Source organism: Malania oleifera, chromosome 3 (assembly GCF_029873635.1).
Source record: "Malania oleifera isolate guangnan ecotype guangnan chromosome 3, ASM2987363v1, whole genome shotgun sequence".
Classification (NCBI taxonomy): Eukaryota; Viridiplantae; Streptophyta; class Magnoliopsida; order Santalales; family Ximeniaceae; genus Malania; species Malania oleifera.
This window is the reverse complement of record NC_080419.1, coordinates 28420167-28448126: the sequence shown is the minus strand read 5'-3', so window position 1 is coordinate 28448126 and position 27960 is coordinate 28420167. Positions and strand designations below refer to the sequence as shown.

Genomic DNA, 27960 nt, shown 5'->3' with positions numbered 1-27960 from the left:
GTATACAAAAAGTATATAAATTCAAAAGAAAGTAAGTCAACCATTATTATAAAGTACAACAATGAGTAACAATAACGTAAAATTGTAATGAGTAACGATTTGTGCTTGCTTTTAACTACAAGTAAAGTTTCAAAAAAAATGCAAATTAGCAAACTCAAACAATACTCGAAAATATGGAAATAACTTTCAAATTGAGTGTTTTTGTAATAAGAAAAAGGCTACTCATATTCATATATACTAAACTTGCATTCATAGTTTTTGAATACGGATCCATATGACTTCATTATAGGTTTTTGAATAATGAAATTTTGTACCTGTAACAACATCTGAACTCAAATGGTGCAGCACATTCCTATTCGTAATACTTAAGCTTGCAATTCAATGAAGTTTCCTAACTTTTAACCCATTAAGATTCAATTTTTTTTTTGAGCAATCATATTTGCATAATGTCAAAATCTAGAGTGTTTAAAATTTAATTTTTCAAAATTGAACTAAGCGACGTTGATTATTATAGGTCTAAACCTTACTTTAAGCTCATTTTATTGTTTTTTGTGATGTATACATATAAAAATTATACATATTAAAGGTATTTCATTGCATGTTTGATTAAATAATTTAAAACCCAATCATATGAACACATTGATCTCAACTGCAAGTACCTTTTTCCCCTTGACATTCAACAAATTAATTGCGAAGAGTGCACGGCGCCACCGCTTTGTGATTTTCTCCCAGGCAAGGAGGGGCAATCACGCGCCATGCGCACTTTAGCAACGCGAAGCCAAAAACAGAGAGGCGCGGGTGGTTTATCCGCCGCTCTTTGATTTCTCCGCCCCCTTCTGCATTCTTAACGGACTACCCCAGTCCTCCCTGCGATCTCCACTCCATACTCTCGGTCTCCACATTTTTTCAGATCTCTCTCTCTCTGTCTTTGTCTCTCTCTCACGATGCACTGCTCGCTCTCTCTCTCCACCTCTTCTCCGGCCATTGCCAGATCAAATCACATCTCCGACCTATCCTCTGCCGTCCCATTCAAGCCTCTGAACCTCCGGTTCTGCGGTCTTCAGCGCGAGGCCCTAGGATTTGGTTACGACTCTCGTCGAGTTCTTCTATCCACTCGCAGGCGCGCCAAGAAGGTCTCGGCTTCGGCGTCCGACAATGGCAGCACTCCGAAAGCATTCGATTACGATTTGGTCATAATAGGAGCTGGCGTCGGCGGTCACGGAGCCGCGCTTCACGCCGTCGAGAAGGTATAAGCATTAGTGACGTGATGTTTGCGTTTGTGAGCTGTAATTCAGCTGAGATGATTCTAATGTCCAGTTTGATATGTGAACTTGCGCTTCGCGTCTTTGAAATTAGTAGAATTGATTGTGCAATAGCGCTGTATTTTTTGAATTATCATTTTTATACTCGAATTGATGTGAAGTTTGTGGTTTTGAGCTTAGTTCAGCTGGAATGACCATTTTGATGTGTGAATTTGCAGTTGCATGCCTTTGAAATTAGTTGAATTGAGAGTGGATTGGCACACGTAAGAAAGTTTCCGAACTAAACAATTTTTTTTCTTTTATGGTGTGAAATTTATGGATTTTGAGCGTTGCTTCAGCTGAAATGATTAGTTTGATTTGTGAATTCGCATCTGCGTCTTTGAAATTAATTGGATTGATTTGGAATAACATACATGGCCGGATCTTTGAAATGATCAATTGTTTTCTGGAGCTGATCTTAAATTTTTACCTGCTTCGGTTTGGTTGGAGCAACACACTGCATATGTGAATTTTTATTCGAACGTATTTGAGATCAGTAAATAGTACCAGATAGGATAGAATTTAGGTTCTCCTTGAAATTTCATATTGATGGACAATATATGCTAACTACTTTCAAAATGAGCAAGTTTAGGTTTTTTGTTTTTTCACTTTCCCCTCCTCCCGCCACCCTTCGCAATGAATTGAAATTGTTGCTGTCTGAAATCGAACGATCTTCACGAATCGTTTCTTGATCACGAACGCCTAAAAAGAAACAAATAAGAATGACTTGGAAGACTCGGGGTGTACCTCGGGATCACTCCGATGCCTAAGGGACTAATGAGAGACTTTGAATTGTAACAGTAGAAAGAATGAGTTTGAGTGACATGCTTACCTCCTCTTAAGATCTCCTTTTATAGTTTTGGAGGCAAACCCTCATTCAGTTTGACATTTACGAAGTACCTGTTTGTTTAAGGGGTTATAAGTAACTCATTGGCGGCTATGTAAGCCATCAATTGTAGTTTTCGTAACCACACCAGGGATTATTGATTGTTTAGTGGGAGTTATGTGAGATATCAATAGTAGCTCCCTTGTAACTATACCATTAAACTTAGGGAGTTATATATAACTTAAGGAGATTATGCAAGACATCAATATTAGCTTTCTTGTAATCGTACCATTAAGCTTAAGGGATTATAGGTAACTTAAGGGTGGTTACGTGAGACATCAAATGTTGATCTTATAACTGTCCAATCCTATGAGTGTTCCATTTTGGGTGTATTAGTTGCCCCTCAACATTCTCGAATATTTTCTTTTATTCGAGAGTTGTAATTCGAATCAGACCTCGAGTGATTTAGTTCAATCGGCTCGATCCGAGTCAATGCACTTACTTTTGGGCTCACTTCATGCCGACTTCTACATTACTCGACTCAATCCAAACCGGGAAAAAAAAAGCGTATTATGACTAGGCTGGCATTATCCAAGCAACGCTCGTTAGAAGGGGCGTTACAGGTGAATCATGCTCACTCCTTTGTGCCCATCAAGTGGGCAGGTCTTCAGGGCCACATGAGTTTTACTCAATCCGAGCGAGTTTCGCTTCCAATTGGCTCAATCCGAGCCGGTTCTTACATCAATTGGCTCCATCTGAGCCTATATCTCAAACACTAGCTCCATCCGAGCCAAGTTTGGCACAATTACCAACTCAATCTAAGCCAATTTATCCCTGAATTGGCTCAGTCCAAGCTGATCAGTGCTTTTACTTGATATGTTTTATACCTCTGCTCGATTCGAGCAGGATGCATTACGATTTTGTAGATTAAACTTTTTCTGCCTTATGAGTTGTGCTCATCAATTTGGGCTGATCTTCGGGTTTCATGAGTTGTGCTCATTAGTTGAGCCAATTTTTTATGCCTTATGAGCTGTGCTCATCAGCTAGGCCAGTTTTCGAGCCTCATGAGTTATGTTCATCAGTTGGGCCAGTTTTCGGGTCTCATGAACGATGCTCATCTGTTAGGCCAGTCTTTAGGCCTTATGAGCTGTGCTCATCAGTTGGACCACTTTGTTGAGTAGTGCCCAGTCTTTGTCTTGCCTCATAAGCTGTGCTCATCAGGTGGGTTGGTTTTTAGGCCTTATGAGCGGTGCTTATCTGTTGGGTTAGTCTTCAGGCCTCATGAGTTATGTTCATCAATTGGGCCACTCAGTTGAGTAGTGCTCAGTCTTTGTTTTGCCTCATGAGCCGTCCTCATCAAGTAGGCTAGTATTTGGGCCACATGAACGGTGCTCATCTATTGGGCCCTTCATTTTCAAGTCAATTCGACTCCTTCTTGTGGTCATCACCTCTTATAGGTTGATGTATTTTTAGGCACGTGCCATCAGCTCTCCCATATTGACTGGGGACTTTTTTCCTAGTGAATTTAGGAAATCCCTTGGCTAAAGAGCCGTTGTCAGGGCTGCTATTGCCACTTTGTGATCTAAGTTTCGAATCTCCAGGGTTGCGTTGACGAAACGATGCATGAATTTATTTAACGTTATCCTTTCTCCTTGAACAAGACACATCAGATGAGCGCGAATTTTTTGTTATCTTCCGACTGCTGATGAAGTGTCTAGCGAACTGCTACTCCATTTCGGAAAAAGATCCAACGGAACTAGGCTTCAAGGTTCGATACCATGCCTTGACGTTCCCTTTTAAAGTGACTTCAAATGCTCGACACATGATTGCATATGGTGCGCCTTGCAATTGCATCACTACTGTAAAAGTGTGCAAGTGATCAATAGGATCGGACAAGCCATTGTACCCTTCTATATTTGGTATTTTAAACTTACTAGGTAGGGGAACGTCCATTACCTCTTTAGTGAAAGATGGATCTGAATATTTGACCGAGGACTCCCCGGTGGAGGGGTTGCTGCGAGCTTCCTTCATCATTTTCTCCAATTGATTTATTTTTTTGAATTCGTGTGACCGTTGTTCATAAATTCCTACGCTATTCACATCCTCCAACTTCTTTACTAGATCAGAAGCCCTGCTAGTGACTTCTGGTGGAACTGCAACTTTCTCGTTTGACTCGGGTTCTACTCGGTTAGGATGAGGAGCATGTTCCTTATGATCCATTTTTTGCTATAGGATCATGTGAACATGTCCTCCATCATTTTCTGAAATGCAAGGAATTCACTTCTCATCACGCTAGAATTGTCAACTGGTGCAAAATGTATGGATTGGGGTGATTGGTCACCCATTGCCGATTCTGACTTTGAATTGTGTGATGTAGCCATAATCAAGGATTGAAAAAACCTCTCAAAAGAATTTCCATAGATAGCGCCAACTGTTATTGCCTGAAAATTGAACGACCTTCACGAATCGTTCCTTGATCACGACAACCTGAAAAGAAACAAATAATAATGACTTGGAGGACCCGGGGTATACCCTGGGGGATCACTCCGATGCCTAAGTAATGGACTAATGAGAGACTTTGAATTGCAACAGTAGAAAGAGTGAGTATGAGTGAGATGCTTACCTCCTCTTAGGATCCTTTTTTATAGTGGTGGAGGCAAACCCTCCTTCAGCTTGACATTCATGAGGTACCTTTATGTCTAAGGGGTTACAAGCAACTCATGGGTTGCAAGTAATTCATGGGCGGTTATGTAAGCCATCAATTGCAGTCTCCGTAACTGCACAAGGGATTATTGATTGTTTAGTAGGAGTTATACGAGACAACATCAATAGTAGCTCTCTTGTAACTGTACCATCAAGCTTAGGGGGTTATAGGTAACTTAAGGGAGGTTATGCAAGACATCAATAATAGCTCTCTTGTAACTGTACCATTAAGCCTAGGGTGGTTATAGGTAACTTAAGGGCGATTATGTGAGACATCAAATGTTGGTCTTATAACTGTCCAACCCTATGAGTGTTCCTATCAATTTTGGGTGTATCAGAAATAAAATAAAATAAAATAAAATTGAGTGTGTTAGCTTGGATCCTATTTCCATTTTATCTTTGAGATCCCATGTCTTCATTGTTATTCCAGATGCATGTTTATTTTTGTTGTTGAGGTTGAAATGTCCTTCATAACTGCTTAGAACTCTGGTCTGGGTTTCTCCATTATGAATTGGTTTTCTCAACAGTAGTCTACTTAATAGCTTGAAGAAGGGGTTTGAATATAATTTGAATGGAAGCAGCACATTTACTGAGATATCTGGAATGAGTAACTCTACAAATGTCCATTAAAGATGTTTCGTGTGCTGTCAGTGTTGGCAGTTGTAGACTTCAAGTATTTTGCATTACGTTGCATTAAGTTATACTGGCACATAAATGTTTCTGTATGATGTTCATTTGTTGCTTCATGTGGTAATGATGAATCAGCCATCTGACTGTTGCATGGTTGGGGTGAAGGCAACATATTTTTTTTAGCTGCTTATTCTTCTTGATAATTGAGTTGTAGAAGTAGTGAATAATTTAAAGACAATTATTTCAGGGTCTGAAAACTGCTATAGTTGAGGGAGACGTGGTGGGGGGAACATGTGTAAACAGAGGCTGTGTTCCCTCTAAAGCACTTCTTGCTGTAAGTGGTCGAATGCGTGAACTTCAGTCCGAGCATCACTTGAAGGCTTTGGGTTTGCAAGTAAGATGATTATTATTTTTTTAATTATTTTTTTATGCAGGTTGGTATCTTCAAATTTAAACTGTTAACGAAAGCTATTATTTTGGGTCTGGTGCATGCTTATTTACTGCACCCTGTTTCCTGTATGTTCACCAACATTCTTGAACTTACAGTTCTTACTTCTCATGACTTAGGTTTCAGCTGCTGGTTATGACAGACAGGGAGTGGCTGATCATGCTAATAATCTTGCTTCTAAAATTCGTAGCAATTTGACCAATTCAATGAAGGCCCTTGGTGTAGACATTTTGACTGGTGTTGGCACAATTTTGGTTAGTCTGATGTGCTGTCATTTGGATTTAGGGCAACATAGATGTCAATGATTCTTGTAATCATTTAAAAATTAAATAAAGAATTGATTATTAACTAGTTGTTGGCCTACTGTTTATCTTTATCACTGTTGTGGGAATCACAATGAGTCATGATCATAATTTCATTTATGGATTTGTTCAGGGCCCTCAAAAGGTGAAATATGGGAAAGTTGGCTTCTCTGACCAAGTAATAACTGCAAAAGATATTATTATTGCTACTGGTTCTGTACCTTTTGTCCCAAAAGGCGTTGAAGTTGATGGTAGGGTTTCTTTTTCTGCTTATCCCTACTTTTAAGTGGCTTCTTCTAACAAAGTTTGTTAACAAGAGTAGTGTTGTGTTTGGTATCTCTTAAACGATGCATCTTGTTTTCCACTTTAGTCTTAACTAAATTGAAGATGTATGCTATTTATAAGACGGGAGTCCAGGGACAACTTGCTTGAGGAAATTATTACAGGTCTATGTAATGAGAACATTGATTTAGGCCTTACATTATCGTTGTCCAACATGGTTGTGAGGGGTTTTCCAAAGAATTGAATGCATGGAACTATGAAAATGAGGTTTCTGGCCCTGCTAAAAGAAAAATGGTCAGCTCTTGTTGCATAGCCTGCCTAGGTGTATCAAGGAATTGATGTGGTCAAGAAACTGTCCCAAAGTCCTCCATTGTTTGGAAGAAGCTGAAAAAAATTCTAGGTATATCTTTCTAAAGAAAGGACCAAAAATATAGAAATGAATTCCTAATTTCATTTCTAAATATTGATTTATTAAAACTTTTGAAGGAATTAAAAAAAAAACTACTAATAATGTAGAAGACAGAAGGTGTAAAACTGTGTATTTTTGGTTCAGCAGGCAGCATTTTCTTATTGTTTAGGCTTCCTGTTTGATTTTGTTGATTCTATCTACTTGTAATTTTTCTGCTTGGGTTGCGTTCTCTTGGTGCCCTTAGTGCCTTTTTTTTTACCTATAAAAAGAAAAACTTCATATGCTGGATGAAAAATAGCTGCATTAGTTTTATGAGTCAGTGAGGGACAGACAGCTGAAGATGCGTAAAGCATGTTCTTTGGCTAGGTTCGTCAATAATAGTGGTTATGGATGGAAGGAAATATATGCTGGTTGTCTGCAATATCTATAATATAGAATTCACAATCTTCTTCTTCTTCTTCTTCTTCTTCTTGTGTGTGTTTGTATGTGTGTTATGAATTTATATTTTGTTGGTAATCTGCAGGGAAGACTGTAATTACCAGTGATCATGCACTTAAACTGGAGTTTGTTCCTGATTGGATAGCTATAGTGGGAAGTGGTTATATTGGTCTTGAATTCAGTGATGTATACACAGCACTTGGAAGTGAGGTAGCTTTTCCCTCACCTGTCTCTCTCTCTTTGAAGTCATTACTAGTATGCGTTAAATCAACTGAATCAGTGAGTTTTATTTTTGAGATGAAAATTGAAATAGGTAATGAGGTACTAAGCAAGACTGATTTTGAAATTGAAAAAATTAGGGCTCCTTAACACATTTTCCCAATCAGTTGTTTCATATTGTTGCGACTGTGTCATATTCTCATGATGATGATGGTCACCAGGTTGGTGTGAAGGTAAAATGGAGTCTATGGCAGTATGAAAGGGGTAGTTTAGTAGTTAACCCCATATTTGATGGAGTGGTCCAATTTATGACCAGATCAAAGTAGAAATTTTTTTCACACTTGCAAAAAGTTGTTTTGTTTTTCTGAAGAGAGAAATTATTGAGTTGTCATGTATTGAGAGAGGGGTTGGGAGTGATGCCTGTACTTGTTCTTTCAATATATCTTCCTCTCGAGAAATAATTGAGTTGTCATTGTATTGAGAGTGAGGTTGAGAGTGATGCCTGTACTTGTTCTTTCAATATATCTTCCTCTCCTCCATGGACACTGCCTCTTGCCTAACCACAGGAATCTTTGTGTTTTTACATGTGCTTGTTTTTTGTTTGTTTTCTTGATTGCAGTCTGTGTGTAATACGTTTCATATGTCATTAGTAGGTTAGCTTGTACAGTCCCCTTGTTACAAGTATTTTATTATTCTTATGCATGAAAATTGTTAAGCATTGTTGTGTACGCTGTATGCTATTATTTCCCATATGATTGCATGTGTTGATTTTTTCCTATGTATATATTAAAGAGATAGCAAAAGAGTTTTTAGGTGAATCTAGAGGAAGATTCTCAACTAGTAAAGAAAGTTGGTGGCGGGCTTAAGATGTCTAAAAAATCGTAAAGACAAGAAGAATTTGGTGGAACACATGGCAAACATATAGAAACATGAAAAAATTTGAAAAGTGTTAAGAGGCAAGAAAAGATGCAAAAAAGGTCATTAGTGATGCTAAACATAGAGCATATAATAATTTATATGCTAGATTAGACACAAAAGAGTGGAAAAGAAACATATTTAAACTTGCTAGAGTTACAGAAAAGAAAAGCAAGGACTTAGGAAATGTAAAATGCATAGAAAATGAGCATGATAGTGTCTTGGTTAAAGAAGACATAAAATAAAATGAAGTTTTTTTTTTTTTTTACTTTAATAAACTTTTAATGAAAACCATGTAGAAGACTTAACTTCGAATTGATAAATAAGGAAAAGGCTACAAATTTGATATTTATTTGCAAAATTCAAGTTAATGAAGTTAAGTTTGTAAAAGATAAAAAATGGAAAAGCTATAGGACCAGATGATATCCCAATTGAAGTTTGGAAGTGCTCAAATGCCTAGGTGATAATGAAAATTTTAACACAATTATAAAAACTAAGAAACAATTTAGTACCTATTTACCAAAATAAAGGAGATGTTCAAGATTGTAATAATTATCATGGAATTAAACTTATGATTCATACAATGAAACTATAGGAAAGGGTAATTGAATAAAAACTAAGGTTAGACACAAGAATCTTTGAAACCAATTTGGTTTTGTGCTTGGGAGATTGGCTATAGAAGCTATATATCATTTTAAGAAGATTAATGGAAAAGTTTAGGGAAAAGAAAAGGGACTTGCATATAGTTTCTATTGACTTACTTAAAACGTAGGGTACCTAGAGAAGCTCTTTGGTGGATTTTAAAGAAATGGGGAGTATGTAGTAGGTATACTGATGTCATGAAGAATATGTGTGAAAGAGTAATGAGTAATGATAGGACTATAGGGAGTCTAGGAAATTTCCAATTACAATAGGTGAACTTCAAGGATTTGCTTTGAGCCCTAATTTTTTTTTATTAGTGATGGATGAACTTACTTGGAGTACTCAAATTGAGGTTCCATGGTGTATGTTGCTTTTTGATGATATTGTCTTGGTTGATGCAGCTGGAGACAATGTAAAATCTAAGTTAGAACTATAGAGATAAGCTTTATAATCTAGAGGTTTTAAGATAAGTAGAAATAAGACAGAGGTCTTGGGAGAAGAAATATTGGAGAAAAGATAAAACTTGATGGTTGAGAAATTAATAGCATTACTAGATTTAGATACCTTGGGTTTGTTATGCGAGCTGAAGGAGAAATTGAAGGAAGATGTTATACATAGAGTTAAAGCAGGGTGGGTAAAACAGAGAAGTGCTGCAGGCGTTTTGTGTGATCATAGAATCCCCTTAAAATAAAAAGGAAAAGTTTTATAGGATGACTATAAGACTAGCTATTCTATATGAATCAGAATGTTGGGTTACACAAAAACAACATATCCACAAAGTAAAAGTTGCCAAAATGAGAATGCTAAGGTGGATGGATGTTAAAAAGATAAATTAAGGAATGAACATATTTGCTGTAAGTTAGACATAGAACTTTAGAAAATAAGATACGGGAGGGGTGGCTTAGATGCTTTGAGCATCTCAACATTGATGAAATAGTGCCCTTGTGAGGAGGAGTGAGCTAGTTACTGCTGGAGGCGAAGGAGTAGGGGTAATCCTAAAACAACTTAGAATGAGATAGAGAGTAAGGATTTAATAGCCTTTAAATTGTTGGTGGAAATTGCCTACGGTTGAATAAATTGGTAGAAAAGGTTTCGTGTAGCTGACCCTACCTAGAGGGACTTAAGGCTTGGTTGATTAGGGGGAAATAAATTGAGGAGACTTTGTGGAAAGAAAGGATTCTAAAATAAAATATTTGAAATTGTTTGTTCTTCCCCATTTTTCTACACAAGATAAAATGCCATTTTAAAGCTTCCTTCCATGATCTCCTTCCCCTACTTTTGAGGAAATGCACTTCAAACCTGTAATTTCTCCAGTGTAATTTGTATCACTTCATTATTGATTATGTTTATTTGAGGCTTGAGCCCCCTTTAAAATTTTCTTATAAGCTGGGCAAAGTTAATCATTGTATGTATTGCACAGGTGACTTTTATTGAAGCACTAGATCAGCTAATGCCTGGGTTTGATCCTGAGATTGGGAAGTTGGCTCAAAGGATTCTAATAAATCCACGGAAAATTGACTATCACATTGGAGTGTTTGCAACCAAGGTTTTGTGTTTATTTATTTACTTTTATCTGTTTTCTAGTTGAAAGTTTCCTTAAGGCACATCTTTCCTGACATTTTTTCCCAGATCACTCCAGCAAAGGATGGAAAACCAGTCAGTATTGAGCTTATTGATGCCAAGACTAAGGAACCAAAAGATACTTTGGAGGTAATTTCCTGTTTTGTATTGATTAAATCTGAGCTTAAGATGCCAGTAGATTCCTTTGTATTTAAATTTACTAATCACAGAAGCATGCTAGTTGCATGTTATAGTTTTGATGCACAAGGAAATTAAACAATAAGCCAGCAGGTTAGGTAGATACTAAAAAATCTGAGCAAAATGATTACAGAATAAACACAGATTAAGCCTTTGATCTATTGGTTTTCATACATATCCTTGATCCATATTACTATGGTAATTCGAGTCTTAATGAGAGAATGGTGTTTGGAGAGGATTTTGAATGGCTGTCCATTTGGGGACATTGTGAATGCCAATCATGACAATATCCTTCCACTGTTATGAATTGTTTTGACAAATTATTAAAAAAATAATTTACTAAATTAAATTAACAAAAGGTTTGGTATATAATAATTAGGAGCTTGTTTATGAATCAATCATTTTTAATATAATATATTTTGAACGTAAATGAGACAAAATTTAATAATAAATATATAGATAAGATAAAAATTTCAAATTTTTTTTTGTATTAAATTTAAATTTCTTAATTTTTTGTCTACATGAAAAATGTAATGCATGTTGTATAGAGAATCAAATTACTTGAGCATTAGGAATGTGATAACAACTTATTTGGGATTAAATTACTTTTGTTTTTTCCTAAGTTGGATGCAGATTAGATAAAACTTTTTTTTTGGGGGGGGGGGGGGGGGGGGGCGGGGGGGGGGTGGGGGTTGTGTTTGTTAGGGTTACCTGTAAAGATAAAAGTTATGTAATATAGGACGAAGTCAAGGATATTCTTTCCGAAAAGGATTTAATATTAATCCATGAGAAAAGTTTATTTGTGTGAATTTTTTTTATATAAAAAATAAAAGTAATCAAACATTTGAAATGCGAATATGATTAAATTACTTTTTTTTTTCTCTTAAGTTGGACATGGACTATATAAAAATTATAAGAAACTGAGTCTACTTTTTAAAAATGGTTGTCATTTAGGATAAATTAAGCGTATTATTCAATCATTAGTAATATAATTTTTTCTTTATATGGCAACGGTGTCCTACAGAGCAAATAGAAATCCAAAGTACTTTCTAAATTTTTTTTAAGATTTGTTTACTGTCAATTTTTTAGTTTTTGGGAGAAAACCCTTGCCTAAAAATTTGAAATTTGTGATATCTTAGATTTTTGTCTGGTACAGTATATGTGTTACAATATATGTTCCCTAGAAAATGGATGAGAATGATAACATTTTATATTCTCCACTATTTCTGTACAAGTTTGCTGAAATTAAACAATGTGAATATATATATATATATATATAATTCTTTGGATTGTATTTCAATCCATGAATGTAGTTAGTAATCCTTGTGGGAAATCCCTGAAACTTTCTTGAAGGTTTCTGCCTTTGGCTTGTGAGAAGTACCTTTTTGAACAGACCTGTCTTTGTGAAGCTGTTGTTCCTTACAGTAGTATAGATGACTCTTTCTTGAAATCCCTGATCTGAGATCTTAACCTTTTCTTTAACTTTTGCTTTATTTTATTTTACTTTTTTTTATTTATTTTTATTTTTGTGCATATACCTTTTAACCTTCTAGTCATTTCATGGAAGTTTTAATTTTCAACTTTGTATTTTCCCTAGGTGGATGCAGCATTAATTGCAACTGGAAGGGCTCCATTTACAAAAGGTCTTGGCTTGGAGAATGTATGTTGTCTAGAAAATTTATGTATTTGATTCATATGCAACTAATTAATGAAAATAAGAATTACTGTATATATGGCATTGATTTTTTTGTAGATCAATGTAGTAACGCAACGTGGTTTCGTTCCTGTTGACGACCGCATGCGAGTAATTGATGCAAATGGCAAATTGGTCGGTCCAAAATTTTTGGAGCACATTTATTTATTTATTTATTTTTTTATAGTACTTTTCTTTTGCTGTAGCCTGTTGTTGCTAATATGGAATTGTTCTTATTAGGTTCCTCACTTGTATTGCATTGGTGATGCAAATGGTAAAATGATGCTAGCTCATGCAGCAAGTGCACAAGGAATTTCAGGTGAGTCACTAGCTCACTCGTTGTATCTGTGTTGCTTCTTTAGATTTCACTCCCTGAGCTACAACCTACTCTTTTTTTTTTTGGTGTGCGTTTGTTGGCGTAGTTGTTGAACAAGTCAGCGGAAAAGATCATGTGCTTAATCATTTGAGCATCCCAGCAGCATGTTTCACTCATCCTGAAATCAGTATGGTTGGGTTGACAGAGGTAAATATAGGTCTTCTAGATACAAACTGTTATTCTCTTGATTTATTTCATTTGGGAAAAATATTATGAGTTTAGAAAGATTCTTCTCGACAAAGCATTATTCATCTATTAGTCCATTCCATTGTAGCCATCATTAATATGATCACCACCATAGTTACCTGGAATGCGGAATGTTTGGGACTTTGGGTCAAGGTACGAATACGGGGACAGGGTGCACTACTTAATTTGGTAGTTGGTGCTGGGGGATTATGCTTCATTGGTATGGTATTTTAGATCATGGTATGTTTTGACAAACTTAATTTGGTCACTTAGTTGGAATGCTACTTCGGACTGCAATTGGTAGAAAAAAAAATTATGAAACTAACAAGGAACAAAGAAGAGGATTTGTCAGAGTTTATTATTTATATTTTTTTCCCTGTTACACAAACAACCAGAGAACCTAAATTATTGTTATCATTATTAAATTAACTTGTTAGAAATGTTTTTTTTTTTCTTTTATCAAATTAATGTGTAATTCCTTTGCTGGTAACCTTGGTTATAAGTTGTTGAAATTTTTATTCAAATAAATCAATCAATATTCTGAAGAATTCTAAAAATTACTCGAGCAGTGATGATAAATAGTATTTAGACCCATTGGGTATCTGGCAACTTTCCTAAAATTTTTTTTTAAAAAAAAGTTGCAATTTAAAAAACTTTATCAATCATTGGCATTCCTCCCCTTTTGGTTTATTTGTTTATTTATTTATTTTTTCTTTCCCAGTCCCCTTTTTTTTTTGTTTTCACATGATCGTAGCTAGCGGCCTACAGAAATTACTGGAAAATTGATAGTCGGACCTAAACTGAACTGTTTAACATTTGGATTCGGCCTTTCAGTTTTGGTTTCTGAGTTCAGTTTTTTATTATTTCAAAATTGATTTTTAGGTTTGGTTTTGATTTACAAAAGGTTGAAAAAGTAAACAAAAGGCCCAAAAATAAATGTTATTTTATATTTTATATTCATACATTTATTTAATCATCATTTGTTAATATCTCTTTGCCTATGGGTTGAATTATTGTAAAAAAATGAAATTTTATTAATTTTATTTTCTTTGAAAAATGTGGTAATGTCAATAAGACAAACATAGGTGGGGTTTCTATAGAGGCTGAGAGGCTCCCTAACCTTCCATTTTGTTGATGTGGGACAAGGGGAGGTACCCACTGCCCAGTGCCCAGCTCTTGTGCAGCAGTGCTTGCTGCTGCGTGCTGCCTACCCGCAAGCCTGCCCCATGAATCCATGATACTACTCCACTTCCTGTTGGCAGTGCTGACCTTGCACTTGTTTCACATTGATTGAGTCGGAGAAAGGAAGAGCTTTCCCCTTTCTGTAAATATTAATCCTGCCTTTCTCTTCCCATGGACCTCAATAGAACAAGCTAGATTCTTAAGTGGAGCCACTAACAATAATTAATGTCTTAATTAATTACCCATATTATCTTATTAATGGTTTAAAATGATTAAAATCATCATCCATTACCTTCATTGATAGTTAAAAAATTTGAGGTTATAAAAACTGATATTTAACCTAACTGAATCACAACACCCCAGCTGTTGTTACTTTTTGAATCATTGGTTTACAATTCAGTTTTGGTTTCGGCATGTTCGGTTTGGTCATTTGTCTAGGCCAAAGCCGAACTGAACCGGTCACGTTCCTAGTCATAGCATCAGTTATTTGAAAAAAATAGTGAACAAACTAAGGAAAAAGAGGGAAGTTTTTTTTTTCATTCTCTTTCTTTTCCCTCGCTCTCTCTATGAACTATTGTCAGTTCTCTCTGTGATGTCTTCCTGCAAATTCCCTGTGGCAACAATGACTCCAAAAACTTTATGTTGCATGCCGGTGATGCTGCACACAATGAAACTGATGAATGTTAGACTTAGGGAACAAATTTCTACGATCTTTCTGCCAAGACTCTAAATGTCACTTCTCCCACCCTCTTTCTAGCCAGATCTCTTGCTTTTCCTTGCAAAAGCAAGAAATAAGATCAGATTTATCAACTTTTTTTTAAAACCCGACACCAAACAATTGTTATCCAGATTGAAAATGCACCACTTTAAATATTGTGAATTTGTGATGAGGGAGAGTCCTTCCACAACCAAAGATGTTGCATTCAATAATGACATACAAATTACTGGTGGCACTTTTCACTTTTCACTTTTCAGTGCTGGTCTAAGATAGCAGTTGCCTCATTGCCCGTGAAATCTTTCAGGTGTTGTGGATATGTTTAAAATTCACATTTCAATTGAATAACAATACTGACAGTTAGCCCGCAGTTGTGTATGTCTGTAGAATTGAGGGCTAAAATTCAATTCTTGCATTTGTGGTGAAAATTTCCTTTCCTTTGTGTAATTGCACCTCAAACACAGTATGCCCCCAATTTTACCGTCTATTCCCATAGCCATGCACTCCCTTTTTGCCCTTCTGAAAAAATGGCAATGGAAAGCATATCATTCAATGAAATACGCCGAAGGAGGCATCTTTGAAGTGCAAAATAAAAGCTCAGTGTGTACGTCAATACCCCCACTTATTGCAGTGTAAACTATCAATAAAATTACAAAATCTAAAACCCTAGAGATACATTACTCTTTTTGCAAAAACGAGGAGTTTTGACCCATCCTTTTTTTTAAGGCCTGGAATGAAAGTTCCTTAAAAAATCATTGATTTCTTTTTCCATGTGAAGCCAGAAATCACAACACATGTGAAAGTCCAAGCTTTCCCATTGTTTTCCTTGCAAAAAACCTTGGTGAGAATGCATTCCTCTTACTGACTTCAAGTTAACCCCAGCCAATTCCCAGTAGGCAATACACCAACTCCCAAACACTTGCTGGTGGAAAGCAGTTTCGGGAAAGAATAGCTTCTAAGAGCCGCAAGAAAGATATCTAACGCCAAATGTGTATTGGGAATTGCATGTATATTTGAATTCTCAGCTCTGTCCTTCCCCTTCTCCCTCTCTCTCTCTCATTTCTTGCATGCACAGATCATGGCACGCCATCACTAAATGGATGCTCAGTATCTCCTATGAAGTACAAGGATAATTTGTAGAAGACAGTCCTCATTCATGCGTAGGATAATTTTTTGAAGTTGCTACTCTACAAACCTCTAATACTCCCACTCTGCGTTTGGGAGCATGGATTTCAGGGCTTTAATTTGGATTTGTGTGAATTTGGACAAAATGTAGTGTAATGTTGTATTGAGTTTCTTCAAATACATACAAATCCAAATCCGAGCCCCAAATTGCATGCTCCTAAACACTAGCCTCCTTTGTAAATAGTTGCAGAGGAATCACTTAAAAGAATGTGATTTTGGACAGTTGTAAGGATTTAATAGCCCTGAATTTGTCGAAAGAAATTGTCCATGATCGCATAAAGGTGGAAGAGGATTCATGTAGCCGACCCCATCTAGTGGGACTTAAGGCTTGGTTTTGCTTGTTTGTTTTGATTTTGGACAATTGTACTGCAGGGTTTGATGCCTATGAATATTGCACACTTTTCTTCCTATATTCTTGTTTTATTTTTTGTGTTGTGAATGGGAGCTTTTGTTAGTGGATTGTCTTAACAATTTCTGACTGAATGTTAAACGTTTGCAGCCTCAAGCAAGGGAGAAAGCTGAAAAGGAGGGATTTGAAGTAAGTATTGCCAAAACAAGTTTTAAGGCTAATACAAAGGCCTTAGCAGAGAATGAAGGAGAGGGACTTGCTAAGGTTATATTCCTGAACTCCTCTTTTAATGCTCATTGTGTGCGGGAACTATGGTATAGTACTGATGGATTCTCTTTTTCAAATGTTATATGATACGTTATACAGACGCTGACAATCATGGTTGTATTTCCAATAGTTCATAGAAAACCCATTTTCCTCTTTGGTATAATGCTTGACACCAAACAAAATGCATGCAAATGCAAGTTAGGATGCGTTCTCCGACACTGATGGAACTTATATGACCCTTCATTTGAGTAATACCTTAGAAACATCATGTTTCTCACTCTTTTCATTAATATGATTCAAGCAACTCTAATGTGCACCATGTTTCTTGATTTTTCCATGGACATAGCACTCTATGAAATGAGAGAAAATTTGCTTTTTATGATTTTATTTAAGGAGGCTCTTGTTTTTGTTTCTTTTTTACCTTTCCACTTACATTCATGTTGCTGAGGCTGGTAATTATCTTTACCCTGACCTTTTCCTGGTCATGTGCTAGAGATTCTTACTCCCTTTACTTTCTTAGTGTGCTATTGTAATGCAATATTCATTATGCTGGAAGGGAATTGGTTGGGAGTGGAATGGAATGAAAAATAATATGACGAATATGTGTATGAAAGCCTATTTCATTCTTGTGTTCCGAACAAATTATCAGAGTTACAAGGGGTATAACTTGAGCTAAAGTGTGCAGCACTCTATTGTTCTCCCGCATTTCTTTGTTGCTTTTACTAATTCCAGACCCTTTAGATTTCAGTTTTGCATCTGTGTGAAAGTTCAAATATCTGACTCTTTGGCTTTATTTTTGCTGTTGATTCGCATTCCCTGAATATTTTAATATTTTCTGAACTCTGTCTATTAATTTCATGCAGTTGATATACAGACCTGACAATGGAGAGATTCTTGGAGTTCATATTTTTGGGTTGCATGCTGCGGACCTCATCCATGAAGCATCCAATGCTATAGCATTAGGGACACGTATTCAGGTTAGTTTTGTATGCTGAACTAGTCTCTATGCAGATGGACTGCCACATCTAACATTACTTAAAGCTGTGTTTGGGGGCTTAGAATTTGGAGACTTTGAATTTTGATTTGTGTGAATTTCAATCAAATGCAATACAAACTTATATTTAGTTTTGTTCAAAATTTGACATTATGCGTGGAAGTTGTATTTGATTCAGTGCAATCAACATTTGTCTATGTTGACACTCTGCAGGACATTAAGTATGCAGTTCATGCACATCCAACATTGTCCGAAGTGCTTGATGAACTCTTTAAATCGGCAAAGGTAAGTTTCCAATTTCGACTGCCAATGCCTGTTTTTAGTGTTGCTGCACCAGTCTCCTCTTTGCCCATGCTATGTGTTTTTTGAGAGTTATGGTGAAAAAAACGAATGAGCCCAGTTTTTTCTACAGCATAGATTGTTGTTAAAAAAATGCCTTAAATTTTATTATTGCCTATGCAGTCAAACCCTCCTTAAGCTGAAGATAAATAAATCTCATATGCAAAACTAACAAGAAAATTGTTTTCTTTTCTTCTCTTTTCTTTTTGGGTTGGGGTGGTTTTAAATTTCTGGTGCAGGTTAGTGCTCATGTTTCTAGTCCAGTTAGGGAGGGAGTTGCAGTCTAAGCTTCTCAACACTGCTGGTATAATATTTTTGAAGAAATTTGCTTGTATTAGGGAATTTCAAGAAACTGCGCTTCTCTTGCCAAAAGTAAAAATGGAGATGCATCCTATCATATGAACAGTAACATCAGCCCGCTAGAACCTCCCGGCTTCTTGACAACAGTGAGCCCCAAAATTTTCCTTGTTGCAATGTCTCTATGTTTAGAGTTTGTTTTACAGTGCTTTAGAGATCTGTTTGCCTTCATATTTAATTTTCTTCACAAATTTGTTTTCTAGTTTAAATTTTGGAAAACTATTGCATATATAAGAGTTGATGTTGGGGGATCCATTGAATGCAATTTTTTGAAGTTCATTCTTCTTCTAGTATGACGAAAATGCTGTCAAAAAAAAATCAAATGCTGTCTATGGAAGAATGAATTTAGAACATTAGATTTGGATTTAGATGTGGGCAAATTTCAATATAATTTTATATTACATCTTATTCAAATTCAATATAAATGCAAATCCAAACGCTTTTCAAATATAGGGTAAATATTTGACATTATCTCATTATCTCCTTTTTGTTAGTCGCATAAATTTGAATAAGCACGTAAATTAGGATAAAAAGGAATCCAAAAAAGTTTATTGTGAGATTTGACTTGCAGCGCATGCAAAACAAGAGTTTTAACAAAAATGAAAAAGAAAAAAGGATTGAACCATATGTTGAATTTTAATTGTCCTGAGTCTGAGTTTTACTAAATTATTTGTGAACTTAGTAATTGATTGATGTTTATTTCTTTTAAAATTAGCAACTTGATTGATATTTATAAAATTAATATGAATTAAAATTTTTGATTGAAGAAATGCTCATTTTTATCCTTGCATCAATAAATGGGTAAAACTATTATTTAAATAATAAAATTATCAAACAATATAAATTTAAATATTATGCTAAAAAAATCACTAACTATTTTATTTAATTATTATAATTCAAAACTCACTTTTTGGTTCTTAAAGAATAATTTTACTGTACATAAAAATTAAAAAATGGTAAAAATATTTTTAAGCAACTTCCTTTCATATATTCCTTGGAATTTTTTAAAATTATATATTTCAGGCCAGTCATTTGACTCATTTTCTATTAATTTTAGTTTTAAATTATATATAAAATGAATTATTTAATTTATAAAAGTTAATTCTATATTTTATTGTATTCTAACAATAAATTATCAAAACAATTGAAAATTATAAAATTTAATTTTAAATTTTTTACAAAAAAACAAATAACAAAAGTAGAAAGTTACTAAATAGGCTTGACCTTTGCAATTGTGTTATTTAACATGATGGATCATATCTGTAGAATTGGTGGAGAATAATTATACAAACTGATTATTTAGCCAAATTGAGTTCAACACAAATACTCACTCAATGTTGGATATGACACATCCCTCTGACAGCCGGAGTTCTCTTGCTGACAAGTGACAAGTTTAGAGTGATTTTCTTTATTAACTTATATTTTATAATTCCATATAGCACCCCAAAAAAAAATGTCCTATTTTCTGTGCAAAACTTTCACCTCTCATTAAAATTGCTACATTGTTGATCTCATACCCATAGAAGTTAAAAAAAAATTCTCTATAATAATTTGACAGGTAAACGTTGAGAATAGTTTCTCTGCCTCATTTCCTCCACCTCCACCGGCCACCACCACCAGCAATCAGTTACCCTTTTATTTTTTACTCCCCAAGAAGGTATACGAATCATTATTTCATCCAGGGGAAAACAAACAAGCTTCACTCAAACCTGGGGTTTAAACCGTTAAAAGTGTTCATAAGTATAGCATGCCTCCTTTGTTGGGAATATAGGGATGAATTGCAATGATAAGAGAGAATCACAAACAAAAAACGGGAAAAGGTTTTTCATAATATATATTTTTTTGTATCATCCATAATTACCAATAATAATTTGGTTCTTTTCACGATCTTCATGTTGATAAAACCCAATTTATTGGTAGCATATTATTGAACCGGTAATTTTCCCCCCTACTTCGACAGATTCATAAATTGAGGTCATGTCATGAGTCTTTAAGTTTCTAAAGATTGTCAATGACATTCTACCCTGACGGCATCTGCGACAAAATGCTGAAGAAACGTCTAAAAATCAATCTGAATGCCAAAACAAAACGATCCCTTCTGCAGGGTAGTTGATCAGAGTATGGATCCTACAAGACATCCACACCATGCTATCAACATAACTCCATCTTGAATACATGGCTTAAAAAATTCATGCTTCTTGGATGAAGATGCAAATGAAATCCTAGCCCTCACCCCTCTTCCCACATTCATCAAGGTATGGATCCTGCAAGAACTGTAAGAAACCCAGACCAGGTCATCCCCGAAACAACATCCTCCCAAATTCCTGACTTCAAAAAATTCATGGACAAAAGATTCAATTGAAATCCTAGCCCTAATACTGGTAGATCTTACACCCATTCTATTTAATGGAAGTTTCGCCTAAACTTATATTTAATCTGATGTAAACATAAGATGGATGTGTTCTCCCCCACACAAAACAGGGCATTGTGAAATAGAAATAGATAGTTAAGCCTTCTGGGATATTTATCATTATAACACTAAGCTGCATGAAGATAGGGGTTGGTAACTTGAGATCAAGGAAATGCATTCATGAAGCAACCATCCAAAACTTGCAAAACAACTACCCCTCAAATCATCAGGCCACCATGTAAATGATATGCAAAAAACTAAGCAATCAAATTAACTGACAGCTCTTCAGCAATAAGCACTTACAAATTGGCCAACTACCAGCTAGATCCACAAATTTTACTGTTGCTTCTCACCCATTTGCTACAGCTACAGAATGATGCACCAAGCTCAAACCATCCCAAAAAAAAATAACCAGCACATTAAACTTAAAATCCAGGTTAACCAAGCAATCCCCTAGAGGCAATATTATAAACTAAATAATCATAGAATTTTGCTGAGCACCAGGACACATTACAAAGTATATAAAAACAATTGTAAGTTAAAAGATCAGTTCAACTACATGAAATCAACAACAATAAAAGCAACCAAAACTTTTGTCCAACACTCCTTGAAATCAGGCAATATTCCCAAAAAAAGTTTGGGAACTCTGCAATGAGAAATCAACAAGTTTGCATGTGCTCCTATGCCTGTATTAGGCTGGCCAATGCTGGTTTTTTTTGGGTGCCTGAGAGGGAGCTTTTGAATCCTGATTATCACTCATCCCACTCCATCCATTTATCACCTAAGCAAGGCTTGAGCAAAACTAGAAATAAACTTATAACAGTATATTTGGAAGGAGGGGAAGGAAAGGGGCAGGAATGAGAGGTTTGATCATTTTGTATTTTTTTGTAAGAGCAGCGTACTGAAAAGACTCCTCTTTTCCTCTTTCCATTATCAAACCTCAAATTTTAAGGGAACATTGGAATTAATGTAACTATCTCTCCTAGTACCTTTTGTTATTTAACAACATATCGAAATAAGATGAGGGTAACCACCCTACCTTTTTCTTCCTAACCACAGTAACGTTTTCTATGCATCGGAGCAGCAACTATAATAGTATAATCCACAATTTAACACAAATTTCAAAGACATAGGTGAGTACTATCCCTTTCATTTCAAAATCACTACTTAAAATATAGCTTAGTGGCCAAAAACTATCCGTATTCACACCATTCCCAGATCTGAACACTTGCAACAACAATTTAAAAGATTAATAACATTTCATTTTAATCAACTGCTCAATAGTAATGGTTAAGACTTCAGAAATTAAAATCTTCAAACAAAAAACAGAAACAATAGAGCAAACAGCTCAAGGGCACTGCCCTTACATGGAAGTGCAATGCATCCAAAAGCTGATGTCTGCGGTTCCATGGATATGTAAAAGTGCAACGTCAAATCACTACACCTTCCAACATGAAGCAGATAAATGAAGCAAAATTAAAAACCCTAACGATGCCATATCTTTGGGAGGTCTACAGTCTATTCTTCCTCGGTAGCGGACTCACCGCTCTTCTTGTTATGTTTCCTCGCGTACCTCTGGTTCCTCAGGAACTTTGGATCCATCTACCCAGCACAAACAAAACATTATATTTAGGTACAAAAACTCAAATAAACATACGCATAAACCAATCCAAGAAGAAAAAATATAATTCCAAACCAAAAAAAAAAAACTATTATCAAGAAACCCAAAAAGAAAAAACAAAAACAAAAACCATGAAGTAAATCAAGGCAGAAATGCTGTTTAAAAGAGAGCAAATCGTAAAAATATTTCATTTTTGTTTTCCTAGGGGAAAATTAAGTACCCCTTTGGTTGAGGTGTGGCGGTGCTTCCTGGGCTTCTTGATGCCGTTTTTGTGAGCCTTGTACGACTGATTGTGGGCTGTGTGGTTCTTCGACTTCGCCATCTCTGGCAATCGAAAAAACAGACAAAATTAAAGAGAATAGATTCAAATCGAGAACACTCCTTCCCAGAAATGAAGCACGAGAAGAGAAGCGAGAAAACAATCGATTGTTGAAATTGAAGTGCAATACAGCGATCACTTAGTGATGAAGATGATGTTCAGTGAACAACGAACCTGAAAGCTAGGAGAAGATTAGACCCTTTCCTACGGCTCCGCTAGGGCTTGTGATTCGTTGGGAGTGATTGTGCGAATAGAGAGGCTTCTTATTGCAAGGAACCCTAGTTCAAGTTTCAATGGAATCTGTAATGACGAAAATAGCCTTGCGAGCCGACCCGGATGTGGCCCGGTCCAATGGAATGGGCCGTTGCCCATGAGAAAGACCGTCTTTTTATTTTTTGCCCTTGTTTGAACATTCATTCAATTTAATTTGAATATACCAGTCATGCTTTTTTTTTTTTTTTTCAATTGAAATTCCTAAAAAGAATAAGAACGATAATTATTAGAAATAGGTACCAAGTCTCATGTCAATTTCAAAACACTCGTTTATGAATAACTACTTCATGGGGTGGTTGGAGTATCACACCCGAGGGGGCTATAATGAATTTGGGTATTTGGAGGTACGAAGGTGTAGCATGAAAGGTATAACGATCTGGGCATTGTCTCGAAGAAAGGTTCGATGAAATAGACATGTCTGTGAAGATGCGGATTCCCTACACCTAAAGTTTGCCTCATATCTCCACCTTATTCCACTATTTTATCCATCTCAATAGGAGTGTACAAAAATCAATAAAAATCATAATAACCAAACTAATTCATTTTTTATTTGAAATTGGTTAAATTTCATCTAGCTTTTTTTTTTTCTGAAAAAATTTTGATTCAATTTTTGATTTTCGTAACGGTTGTTCAATTCGGAATAAAAAATAAATAAAAAATCAAAGTTGTTTGTAATAGTCATGCCCAAGCCCAACCCAAGTTCAACCGAAGCTCAATCAGCCAACCCTTGTGCTTAGCCCATTTCCATTTGACCATTCCCAAATACCATATTCTCATTTCCCCTTATTCCCAAATCTGAAAGTTTAAAGGTTATTGCCTTAGTGTAGACTTAGATAATTTCACAACTAGAGATGTCAGACATATGTGAAGGTGAAGACATGAAGGCTTGAAGTTGCGAACCCAACTTGCTCGTGTTTGAGACTCTAAGAGTATTTGTGTTCGTGATGGTTAATTAAAGATTTGAAGATGATGTTCAGTGAACAACGAACCTGAAAGCTAGGAAAAGATGAGACCTCCAGTCCTGAGTCTCCTTTCCTCTCCTCTGGTGACTGGTGTGCTGCTACGTGCCAGACCTTATAAGACTTTGCCTCTGCTTGCTATGAGTGAGAACTGCTGAGTTGCAACAGATCGAACACAGGGGAGAGAAGGAGAGAATGCACTTTATTGTAAGAACACGAAAGAATGTTGAACAGAGAAAAGAGAGATGGAAAGAATTTTCTTGTATTCCTTCTATCATAATAAAAACTAGGATGAGCATAAATAGAGTACAAATGGAATCAAAAACTAGTTGGATGCTAACTATAGGAATAATATATGATTATTCCTAACAATTTCCCTGTAACAGAAAAGAGGAGAAAATAAAACAAAATAATAAAAAGAATCTAAGCAGTCAGCCAATTTAATTTTCTTCATTCTTCAACAACCCCCCACAAGATGGAGAGTAGATGTCTTCTACTCCCATCTTGGATAAGCATGAATAAAAGGCTTGTGAGCCTAAGCTCTTTGTGAGAATGTCTGCCACTTGCAACCTGCTTTCCACATGCTTTGTTGAAATGCAACCCTCTTGAATCTTGTCTCTAATTAAATGACAATCTATTTCTATATGTTTTGTCCTCTCATGGAATATGGCATTGGTGGCAATGTGTATAGCTGATTTGTTGTCACAGTACAAGAAAGCAGCCTGTGAATGAGCAATTTGTAGATCTTTAAATAAATACCTCAGTCAAGTCAATTCACAACTCACATTTGCCATTGCCCGGTACTCTGCCTCTGCAGAAGACTTAGAGACCATACTTTGTTTCTTTGATTTCCAAGACACCAAGGATTTCCCAAGGAAAACGCAGTAGCCTCTCACGGACCTCCTAGCATTTGGACAACCCCCCCCAATCTGAATCACTAAAACCTCTAAGATGGATTTATGAGTCCACTGGATAGAACAAACCCTGCCCTAGTGACCTTTTGATGAACTGCAGTACCTTGTGGGCTGCCTACAGGTGTGGCACTTTTGGATTCTTCATGAATTGGCTTAACAATTGGATTGAGTAAGCTAATTCAGGCATGGTTATGGTCAGGTACAATAATCTACCGATCAATCTTCTATAAAGAGCAGGTTCGAGAAGCAATTCTCCTTCTTCTTTGGACATTCTCACATTTTGATCCAAGGGAATCTTTGCTGGAGTGGAGCCAATGGTACCCGAGTCTCTTAAAATATCCAAACCATATTTACGTTGACATAAATGAATCCCCTTTGCCATCCTTGCCACTTCAATACCCAGAATATACTTCAAATTACCAAGGTCTTTGATTTTGAATTGGTCATCAAGAGATCTCTTCAATTGATCAATTTCATCCATATTATTTCCAACAACTATTACATCATCCACATATACTAGAATAGCTGTGAAAGAGCCTTCAATTACCTTTTTGAACAAGCTGTAATCTGCCTTGGACTGAATATATCCTTGGTGAATGATGAAATTTGAGAGTTTTGAGTACCATTGATGTGAGGCCTATTTGAGATAGGTTTAAGGAGGGCCAGAAGTTGAGTATACTGCTCTTGTGTCAATGACATTTGAGGTTTGTCTTTCAGAACCCCCTGCTCAGGACCAACAGCTGCATTTACATTTGGCAGATTCAAAACAGGTTTGTTCTTCACTTCTCCTTTGTATCTTGCTGGGTATCCATACAGTTTGTAGCATTTTTTTGCTGTGTGGCTTGGCATTTGGCAATGAGTACATGTGGGCTTGTTTGGATTTGCTTTGAAGCATCTCTCCAGAGAGTGTCCTGGGATTTTACAGAAGGTACAATAATACCTATCCCTCCTTTGTTGCCCAGTAGATTGTTTGCTAAAATTCCCTTTGCTCACCAAAGCCATAGAGTCACTGCCTAGGTTGTTTGTAGAAATTTCTCTTCGCTTTTCCTCTTGATGGATAATGGAGTAAACCTCATTCAAGATGGGAAAAGGTTTGATCAGCAATATCTGTGCTTTAATAGCTTTATACGTATCATTGAGCCCCATTAGGAATTTCATCACACAATCCCTTTGCTAGTTCTGAACTACAACTTTTAACCCTCCACATGTACAGTTAGGGATTGTTTCATAATTGAGTAGTTCATCAAGCAAGGTTTTAAGTTTAGAAAAATAAATGCTTACTGAGTCTTGGTTTTGCTTTAGGTTTGTGATGCCTTGCTTCACCTCGAAAATTCTCGGAGCATTTTGTTGAGCAAAATGTTGTTCCAGCTCCAACCAAAGCTGATGCGCAGTCTCTGCATATGTAGTGCTAGACTTGATATCAATTGTCATTGTGTTCTGCATCCATGTTATCACGATGTAATTGCACCTCAGCTAATGTTCCATTAGAGGATCATTAGGGTCAGAAGGTTCACAGATTGTACCATCAATGAACCTGAGCTTGTTCTAAATCCGCAAAGCCCTCTTCATAGATCTAGCCCAAGAATAGTAGTTGCTGCAATCCAAGGTATGTGTGACAAGCATGGCACTTGAACCATTGCTGCTGCCAATATAATAAGGATTGGTGGGTTGCATTGGGTCGTGAGGAACAGCTCCTGACGAATTGGTGTTTGGCTGCACAGGAATGGTGTTTGGTGGTGGATTTGGAGGAGTGGTTTGGCTGGTATTGAAGGATTCCTCCAACCTAGCTCTGATACCATATAAGACTTTGCCTTTGCTTGCTGTGAGTGAGAACTGCTAAGCTCTGCTTGCTGCGAGTGAGAACTGCTGAGCTGCAACAGATCGAATACAAGGGAGAGAATGAGAGAATGCACTTTACTATAAGAACAGGAAAGAATGTTGAACAGAGAAAAGAGAGATGGAGAGAATTTTCGTGTATTCCTTCTATCATAAGGATCAGCATAAATAGAGTACAAATGGAATTAAAAATTAGTTGGATGCTAACTACAGGAATAATATACGGTTATTCCTAACAATTTCCTTGTAATAGAAAAGAGGAGAAAATAAAACAAAATAATAAAAAGAATCTGAGTAGTTATGGTTTGGACGGCTGCCTGTAGCCAATTTAATTTCCTTCATTCTTCAATAGACCTGCCGGTGCTGCGAGCCTACAAACGATCCACTCCACACCTTGAGCATCTCAAGTTGTCGTCTCCTCCAGGCTCCACGGACCACAGCCACAGGCGTCAATCCCCCCCCCCCCAGCTTCACAGACCACTTCTCCACACCTCCAGCCTCCAGCTGCTCCATGGTAAGATTAAGCATTCTTAGGCCTCATAGATCAAGCTCCCTCACAATCCACAGACACAGAGGGCCAGAGGTGGAGCCGTGGAGGTGAGTTACGATTTTTTTTTTTATTTTTTAGGTTCTCTGTTACTGGCTTGGCTTGTTGGGTTTCATGGATTTGTGATGAATCACAAATAAAATTATCTTTAAACAAAACATGGCACAATTTTATGTTATAGACAAAGAAAAAAAAAACATATCATAAGAACCAAAAATACTTAATTAGACAATGTAAGTGTTTATAATAAAAAAATATTAAAGCCAAAAATTTGGGCATAAAAGAGGAGTGTGTCTTAGATGTGCTTTTTTTTTTCTCCAACCTATTAGAGACTCGCTAGGGCTAGATTACACGACCAGAAATAGTATATTAGCCAATCTCTCATGTTGTACTTTTTTTCACCTCTCTTAAGGTTCAAACCTAAAATTTCAACATGAATGTCTCAAATTTTTACTATTAAGATGTCTAGTAAGAAACTTCTTAAATATACTATTGTTATTAAGTAGTCAATCAAATGGTGCAAATGCTCAAGGAAAAGAATTATGGTTTTGGAGTAAAGTGACCA

The 27960-nt window shown here is 36.2% G+C and overlaps 2 protein-coding genes across 3 annotated transcripts; one reads left to right on the top strand and one right to left on the bottom strand.

Moving 5' to 3' along the window:
* Positions 1 to 682: 682 nt before the first annotated feature.
* LOC131151366 (dihydrolipoyl dehydrogenase 1, chloroplastic-like) lies at positions 683 to 18781 on the top strand. Of its 2 annotated transcripts, none has more exons than XM_058102613.1 (15): positions 683 to 1247; positions 5708 to 5854; positions 6028 to 6162; positions 6344 to 6461; positions 7425 to 7549; positions 10536 to 10661; positions 10745 to 10825; positions 12471 to 12533; positions 12627 to 12701; positions 12807 to 12885; positions 12989 to 13089; positions 16710 to 16823; positions 17690 to 17803; positions 18034 to 18105; positions 18399 to 18781. In XM_058102613.1, the coding sequence occupies exons 1-15, from the start codon at positions 945 to 947 to the stop codon at positions 18444 to 18446; spliced, it is 1701 nt and encodes a 566-aa protein (XP_057958596.1). In that variant the 5' UTR covers positions 683 to 944; the 3' UTR covers positions 18447 to 18781. The 2 variants fall into 2 exon arrangements, with proteins under 2 accessions (XP_057958596.1, XP_057958595.1); XM_058102612.1 differs by having other exon boundaries at positions 715 to 1247; positions 18498 to 18781.
* Positions 18782 to 22166: 3385 nt separating this feature from the next.
* Positions 22167 to 23182, bottom strand: LOC131151365 (large ribosomal subunit protein eL29z). The gene is made up of 3 exons (XM_058102611.1): positions 23041 to 23182; positions 22768 to 22871; positions 22167 to 22528 (listed from the first exon to the last, which is right to left on the bottom strand). Exons 2-3 carry the CDS (start codon positions 22867 to 22869, stop codon positions 22445 to 22447), a joined length of 186 nt encoding a protein of 61 aa, XP_057958594.1. The 5' UTR covers positions 22870 to 22871; positions 23041 to 23182; the 3' UTR covers positions 22167 to 22444.
* Between the last annotated feature and the right edge of the window lie 4778 nt (positions 23183 to 27960).

Bases quoted from the DNA above. Each gene is read 5' to 3' on its own strand.
- LOC131151366 (XM_058102612.1), top strand. From the start codon at position 945: ATGCACTGCTCGCTCTCTCTCTCCACCTCTTCTCCGGCCATTGCCAGA. The intron at 1,248-5,707 runs GTATAAGCATTA...CAATTATTTCAG, and splicing joins CGCTTCACGCCGTCGAGAAG to GGTCTGAAAACTGCTATAGT. The intron at 13,090-16,709 runs GTAAATATAGGT...AAACGTTTGCAG, and splicing joins GTATGGTTGGGTTGACAGAG to CCTCAAGCAAGGGAGAAAGC.
- LOC131151365 (XM_058102611.1), bottom strand. From the start codon at position 22,869: ATGGCGAAGTCGAAGAACCACACAGCCCACAATCAGTCGTACAAGGCT. The intron at 22,529-22,767 runs GTACTTAATTTT...TGTGCTGGGTAG, and splicing joins GCCACACCTCAACCAAAGGG to ATGGATCCAAAGTTCCTGAG.